General features: G+C 42.8%; 1 protein-coding gene across 1 annotated transcript; it reads right to left on the reverse strand.

Annotated features, from left to right (window-relative positions):
* Positions 1–4,646: 4,646 nt before the first annotated feature.
* On the reverse strand, positions 4,647–5,357 carry LOC123257766. The gene has a single exon (XM_044717745.1). The coding sequence runs from the start codon at positions 5,355–5,357 to the stop codon at positions 4,647–4,649; it is 711 nt and encodes a 236-aa protein (XP_044573680.1).
* Between the last annotated feature and the right edge of the window lie 3,151 nt (positions 5,358–8,508).

Raw genomic sequence — 8,508 nt, forward strand, 5'->3', positions numbered from 1 at the left:
GAAGCAATGTTGTCCCCACTTATAAGTTTAATGGTGATACTTGATGATAATAATTTAGAAATACTGCTCCTCTCCGAAACTCATCTAAGGAACAAAAACAACTTCTATCTGACGGGCTATATATTTCATGCAACAAATCATCTAGATGAGAAAGCTCATGGAGGAACTGGGATCCTCATAAAGCAGCGCATAAAACACCTTTCCCTCCAACAAGTTGCTAAAAATTCCCTGCAGTCAACTTCAATACGAATTCAGACTGTGGAGGTCATCTAAATCTAGCTGCAATATACTGCTCACCACGTTTCGGCATATCTGATATGGAGTTTATGCAATTCTTTGATTCACTAGGCGATTGCTTTATAGCAGGCGGCGACTACAATGCCAAGCACCCACACTGGGGTTCTCGCCTAACCAACCCAAAGGGTAGGAAACTATACAATGCTTTGATACAGCCTGGAAATAAACTAGACTTTCTATCACCGGGAAAGCTTACATTCTGGCCAGCGGACCCACGGAAGAAGCCAGACCTAATTGACTTTGCGATCACTAGAAAAAATCACTAGAAAAAAAAACGAAGCATCATTCGAGCCGAACCTTTGGATGACCTATCGTCTGACCATTCATTTGTCCTTCTCCATTTATTTCAACATGTCGAATTAGAAAATAATCAAAATTATCTCACATCAAAAAGGACAAACTGGCTTAGGTACAAAAAGTACATAACCTCTCACATAAACATAAGACCGTCAATTAAGTGTAGCAAGGACATTCAAGATGCAGTCAACCACCTGGAAGACCCGATGACCTCAGCAGCAAAGCTCTCGACTCCTGCGTCCACAGAAAAACCTCCATACTCCGCCACAAATTCCTATATAGAAAATCTAGTCCGAGAAAAGCGGCAGCTCCGCCGTGAATGGCAAGCACACAGATCCCCTTTTTTAAAGGAAAGGCTAAAAGCAGCGACACGAAGGCTCACAAATTTTCTACGGATCAGAGAAGAACTTGCTCAAAAATCATACATAGAACAGCTTTCCCCAAAAAATAACAGGTGCCCTTCCTAACTTAAAGCCGCCCATAGCAGCAGATATGCCCCTTCGAAAACCAGATGCATCTTGGGAGCGCAGCGATGAAAAAAAGCAAGCGTATTCGCTAGTCACCTTTGTAAAGTTTTTACTCCAAATCAAGCAGCCTCTCCTTCCATTCTTCCAGAGCTATCAATTCCAGATCCAATTCCAGCTATACAATTTCAAACAACCGAAATCACTAAGGTCATCAAAGCACCTCAAGCCAAATAAGTCTCCAGGGTATGGCCTCATTGCGCCGAAAATGATTATGGAGCTCCCTGAGTGCGCCATCAATTATATAAAAATTCTATTTAACTCTAGCTAACAAAGCTTGGCCACTTCCCTCAACAATGGAAAAAATCCATTATAACAATGATACCGAAACTAGGGAAAGACAAAGCTTTGGCCTCTTCATATAGACCAATAAGTCTACTTGCTTGCTTATCAAAGCTTTTTGAGAAACTTCTACTGCTCCGTATCACGCCTCATATGACTTCGAATAATATAATCCCTGAACATCAATTTGGCTTCCGAGAAAAGCATGGCACCATAGAGCAGGTGAACCGTATCACATCTGAAATTCAAACCGCCTATGAACAGCGAGAATACTGTTCTGCTATATTTCTGGACATAGCCCAGGCATTTGACCGAGTCTGGCTGCAAGGACTTATGTATAACATAAAACTATTACTCGCACAAAACTGTCATGAGCTGCTCAAAACATACCTGTTTAATCGAGTGTTCACTGTAAAACAAAAAAAACTTTACAACAGAAGAGTTCGAAATTAAGGCGGGCGTACCCCAAGGAAGCGTCCTCGGCCCCACCCTATATCTTCTATAAACAGCAGATATCCCAACAGACCAGCGTCTAACTATGTCAACATTTGCCGTCGATACAGCCATATTAAAAGATCTAAATGCCCGCTGGAGGCATCCAGAAGCCTCTCCTCTCACCTTGCACTAATAGAAAAGTGGATGGCGGACTGGCGTATAAAGATAAACGTTAAAAAATCTAAAACACATTACCTTTACTCTCAACAGACAAAACTGCCCCACTCCAACTCTAAACAATACCATAGTCCCCTCTGTGAATGAGGTCACATATATCGGCGTCCCCCTGGACAGGCGTCCAGGAAAATGGAAAAAGGCGTCGTGGAAAAAATATATTGAAGCAAAACGAGACCAATTAAGACATAAATCCAGACGACTGCACTGGCTTATCAATCCTCGTTCCCCACTTCGACTGGAATATAAAGTACTACTCTACAATTCAGTCATAAAGCCTATCGGGAAGTATGGCTCTGAACTTTGGGGCAATGCAAGCAGTAGCAATATAGACGTTATCCAAAAGGGCACAGTCTAAAGTGCTCAGAACCATCACAGGAGCTCCATGGTATATTCGCAATGAAGATATCTATAGAGATTTAGGTATACCTCTCGTCAAAGTCGAAATTTCTCAACTCCATGAAAAATACAAAAGGAAACTCTCCACGCACCAAAATCCTCTAGCCAGATCGCTAAACCAAGTTAGTCAATAATCCCGATTAAGAAGAAATGACCTTCCAGCCCGTTGACATCTGAGGCCTCATAGTATAGATGTTTACAAAGATAAACTAATTATGTATTAGATTAGGATTTTTTTTAAATTGATTTTTTTAAAATGACGGTGATGTGTGGTCTTTTCCAGGCTTCGGTATCATTATAATGATGGATTTCTTCCACTTTTTGGGAAATAGCCAAGATTAATGATACCGTTAAATAGTTTTCAGACGACCTCTATAGCGCATTTTGGAAGTTCGATCAGCATCTTTGGCGTCAGTAAATCACCACCGGGAGCCTTTTTTGGTTCTAGCCCTCTTATGAATTTTTCGATTTCGTTCGGGCGGAATGAATGTTTTGCCAATCACGACGCGTGTGCCTCTTTTCTCGCACGAGCTGTTCGATTTGCTTATTCGATTTGTGGAATTTGTTTCGGTCTACTTCCTTCCCTTGAGAAGTAGAGATTTTGGCCGTCGGAATGAGTACTTCTTCCAGGGCGCTCGTAGTGTAATCGATGTCCGATTTCATGTTAAGCTCCGGGGCGAGTTCTATGTGGGCACTCACGTACTTTTTGTATTTAAGCCAGTTCGTTTTTGGCGATGTCAGGCTAAGGGGGTGTTCAGTTATTTCTGGGCTTTGAAGAAGCGTTACAAGCACAGGCGAGTGGTCTGATGATAAATCTGAGACTGCTTTGGCACTTATTAAATTGTAAGGTCTGGGTGCTTGCGTGGGTTGGTTGGCCAGTATGTGGGACTTCCAGGGGAAACATAGTCCAGTTTATTTCTCACATTTATATTTGCATTGTACAATTGCCTTCCTCTGGGAGTCACTAGACGTGATACCCAGTGCGTATGTTTGGCGTTGTAGTCTCCTGCAGCTATAAAACGATCTTCAAGTGAATTGTAGAAGTCCATAAATTGTCCTTCTGAGATTGAGAAACGAGGAGGGCAGTAAACGGCAGCGATTGAAAGGCTTCCGTTTCTTGACTGAATTTGTATCGATGTGGCCTGCAAGAAGTGTGTTTGCAACCTTTTGTGAAAATGGTGTTTTAAACGTTCTCTAATTAGAACTCCTGTTTCGCCGTGGGCTTTCCCATCTGGATGATCTGTGCGGTAGATTGTATAGCCTTTGATTTGAAAGTTGTATTTGCTTGTAAGATGCGTTTCCACCAGTAGCATAACGTCAATATGGGTATCGATCAAGAATCGTGACAATTCTAGTTTATGCCGTGAGACACCATTGGCGTTCCACATTGATATTCGTAGAGTCTGCATAGATTATTCAGACTGTTGTGCAACGAGCAGCTGTAAACCATGTTCTGGGTTTGAACAAGTGTTTGCATGGTCGTTTTCATGAATGACATAAGCTCCATCATACTTTGTTGGAGGGTAAGCATCATAGTTTCCGTATTGCTATGTGGCTGTTCTGGGACCTGTTGAGCGCTGTGTGAGTTAGGATTTTCCATTCCAGATCGTAGAGCATCGGCATAGGAGAAGCCGATGTTTAGAGGTTATGAGGACCTCGCAGTTTTGGTGAAGCAGACGTCTGGCGTAGCTTTTGTTGCAATGTACACATTCTGTGGATTTTGGTTGCGCGTTACGGTCGCTTGACGCATGCGACTCTTCAACTCCTTTTACAACATATATCCATCCTCAGTTTCCACATTTCTTCGCGGTACTGCCCTTGTTTGTAGTGCAGTAAGTAGAGTTGTGGGTGTCCCCGCAGACTACACAGACAGCCCGAAGTGTGCAGTATGACCTAGTGTGTCCATACTCTTGGCAGTTAGTGCATTGCACTGAACCGTTGCGTTTATGTGGCTCTTCAACTGTGATTATCCGATGCAAAAGATATTGCAGCTTGTAGATTGGGTGGACTTCGTTCTTCTTCAGTGACCTACTTTCTGGCTCGAGCTCGACCTTGAAGAGTGGTTGTGGCTTTTTATCTTTATTTATATAATAATAAGGTTCTTGGCGGCGAAGCCCTTTTCTTTAAGGGCGGTTTTTATTTCCGAGGCGGTAACATCGGGTTCGATTCCCTTTACTATCACTTGTATCTCCTTGCTGCTTTTAGCTGGTACGTGTAGCTTATCCGATCATTGTCCAAATATTTGGACACGATACGGAAGTGCTCTGCAGTCTTGGTTTGCACCTTTGTTTCGTGAATGTTCCCTTTGATAAGCGGGACAACATGAAAGTTGTCACCTTTCCCGATCAACGCCGCAATTTGGTTGACCAGGGCACTCGAGTTTTTCTCCCTGATACAGATTGGAGGGGGCTTGGGTTTTTTTGCGGTGTCTGACGCTGGCTGGTTTTCGTCAACCTCCGCCAGTAGGGCAAATCTGTTACTACTGGATCTTCCTGGTTCTTTGTCGATCTTCTGTACGCGGTTAGTTTTTGTTTTATTGCCTGCGGGACTACTCTGCGGGCTGAGCTTGCGCTTAAATTGGATGTAGCGATCCAATCCAGTCTGTATGGGCGGGGCCGTTTTGGCACTTTCCGAAGTTGTTGTTTTTGTACTCTCTGTAATCGTTGATGTCGCAGTATTTTCAGTTGCAGTGGATGTCGCTGCGGTTGCAGAAATTGCAGCACTGCTTGTTGTTGGTGCGAAATGTGGTTCCGCCATTGGAGGGGGGGTTTTACACTGCGAACTCCATGACGCGGGAGTCGGAGTGAGCAAAGCGGGTGAGCAAGACCGTGCCCCATGGCTTTCAGCGGTCAGTAGAGCCTGCTTGCTCTTAATCGCCGATTTTTCCATTTCGATATCGTAAGAGAAGGGTTGAGAAGTAAGAGTGGAAGCCGTTTCTTTGGTTCACTGAGCTTCTACGCTCGTTCTTTCGATCGTTGCTCGACTTACGATTGACCGTGTCTGAGCTTGTAGCGGCGACATCGAACAAATGCATGCCGACATCGGACAAAAGACTTTGCTGCGCTCTGCTCGAATTGCTACCCATTCCACAGTTGCTAGCGGAGTTTTCAGTATTCAGGAGGACGCTCGGTCATCGCTTTCAAACCTTCCCTCCTTTTCCTTTTTCTACTATTAGCGGAGGATATTCGGAGTGGGCTGAGTTTCACTCGGTTTTCTCAACAATCGTGGAATGCAATCCTCATATAAGTAAGGTGGAAAAACTCGAGAGGTTGCGATCTTGTCGGGACTCAGCTTTAGAGGAATCTCCGAGGAGAGTTATTATGTCAAGCTGTATCTTTTGGAGAAACGATTTAATAACCACCAGTTAATATTTCAGGCTCATGTGAACTAGATTCTGGGCCTCAATCTATTGAAATGTGGCTCAGATAAATTCAATGCCCAATGAATAATTGTCCAGGTGCTACTTTAGAGGTTGGACCCAGCTACTCAGGCCAAGTGGGAGGAAGATCGAAATTCCTCGAGCTCGGACCTCATTTCTATTTTGGAGTCGATGGCAGAATTTTTGGAGCAGCGATGTAGGACTCTGCAGCATATGGATGTAGCTATGGCAGCTGAGTCGCAAAAACCAGAATATCGTGTCTTATCATTACTAATTCACCTTCCGGTGTGCTTTGTCGTGTCCATGTAGTGTCTGAATGCCCAGTTATCGGTTAATGCCGCCTGTGAGCCGCCATGGCGAGGCTATGCGACAAGGTCTTTGTCGGAAATGTCTCCAAACTGGCCCTCACCAGCGTGAGGGCCTCGCTACTAATTGTCGCAATTGTGGGAGGAGGCATCACAGCCTGCTGCATTTTTTGGAATTGCACACTTCCAGCAGCCAACCTTCGGTTGTACCGTCAACGTCAGCCACAGCCAAGTGCACCGCTTCACTAGTTGGCCAAGGTCGTAGCAATGATGTAGCTTTCCTGGCTGGGTCTTTGTTTCTTACCGATCTGTGGGGAAATCTGTATGAGTGTTTGGGACATCCTTAAGATGACCCAAATACATATGAAAGATATTCTAGTTATGCTGCAAGATGAAACACCACTTAAACTAGATAACAACGAGAAAGGAAACCTTACTTCGGGTGAAGCCGAAGTTTATATACCCTTGCAGTTATGTAGAGGCTTATATTATTATATATATATAGCGAATCGAATCGTGTTGGCCGATCCTTATGAGATTTTTCATCGAATTTATCTAATTTAATTATCTAATAAAAATGTTGGAAACAGCCCCAAGCATCATTAAAAATGGCAAGGTTGTGCCATTTCCGATCGTTCAGTTATATGGCATCAACAAACACCAAAGTTATGGCATTTCCGATTAATCAGTTATATGGCAGCTATAGGATATAGTTCCGACTTATATTTGCCTTCAAGCAAAAGAAGGTGCAAAGTTTCAACTCGATAGCTTTAAAATTAAGAGACTAGTTTGTGTAGAAACAGACATACATACAGACATGCCTATGTAGACTCAGGAGGTGATCTTGATCAAGAATATATATACTTTATAGGGTCGGAGATATCTCCTTCACTGCGTTGCACACTTTTGACTAAAATCCTCTGCCAGGGTATAAAAAAAATAGGCTTTAAAAAATTTTGAATACTTCAACTTACTCCGCATACTTGGGCAATGATGCGATGTCTCAAGCCGAAGACTTTATCCAACAAGGTTCTGCCAATTGTTGCTTTCTTGGCTGAAATATTCACAGGCCAATCAGGTTTGGAGGCAAACAGAAACGACGGCGTATGTGTCTACATCACAGAGTCCAAAATCCCAATGGGAACAGGGAATCGAATAATAAGTCGGTTGGATTGAATGCGGTGGGAACGTACCCTTGTTGACGACAGGACACACCCAACTGATGAGTTATAAAACCGAGCGACGGAGGATAGATAATCAAATAATAAAGCTTGAAAAGAAAATACCGCAGAACTCTAGACTTGGTAATTCTGTTAAAATAACTTGCGGCACCTCAAAACAATCCACAACAGAGAAGCCCATAGAAGCAAACAGATTTGCTATTTTGGCAGATAAATCCGATGATATACCTCCTGAATACATCGTAGAGAGAAAAGTTCTAATGCTCTCGTCAACTCAATACTGAATCTAATCGGACCAGACAAATTCCACATAATTCCATTGACAAAGTGAAATATTCACGAAACAAAAGTTCAGACCAATACGGAAGTAAACTACAAAATTTTGTCGCAGTATTTAAACGACAACAATAAAAACTTCTACACTTACCAATTAAAAATAAGTATAGGCCAGCAAGTAGTACTTAAAGGTATTGAACCGGAAGTAAAACCAGCTGAAGTTACAGGCGCATTGAAGGAGAAAGGTTTTAATATAAAAAATGTTATTAACATTCTGAATAGAGAAGAAAAGCCTCAACCTCTTTTCAAGGTAGAAGTTGAGCCCGAAACCAAATCCAAAACTAGTACCGCTCCCACCAAGCCACGATCATCAGTTTCCCCTCATCAACCAGGAGAACAGTCTACGAACAAAATTGAAACAATGATATGTAATCTCCAACAAAGTATGATGGATTTCATGTCGTTCATGTAGACAACTATGCAAGATCTTATGCGAAACCAGAACGTTTTGATTGAGCTGCTTGTTGCTCCAAAACAAACTAAGTAATCAACGGCTCCACTCCGTATATCACTGTGGAACGCCAACGACGTCTCACAGCGCAAACTCGAGTTAACTCAATTCCTTAACAATAACTATATCGATGTAATGCTACTCGCAGAAACTCATCTTAGAAAAAAATACAATTTCCAAATTCGAAACTACTTCTTCTTTAACACGAATCACCCAGACGGGAAAGCACACGGAGGCACCGGGATTCTGATTAGAAATCGCATTAAGCGCTGATTCCACAATAGTTTCGCCACTAACTACATGCAAGCTACATCTATAGATGTACAGATGGATCACCGTTCCTTAAAGCTTGCCTCCGAATACTGTCCTCCTCGGTTTACAATATCCG

This window comes from Drosophila ananassae (genome assembly GCF_017639315.1).
Source record: "Drosophila ananassae strain 14024-0371.13 chromosome 4 unlocalized genomic scaffold, ASM1763931v2 tig00000061, whole genome shotgun sequence".
Lineage (NCBI taxonomy): Eukaryota > Metazoa > Arthropoda > Insecta > Diptera > Drosophilidae > Drosophila > Drosophila ananassae.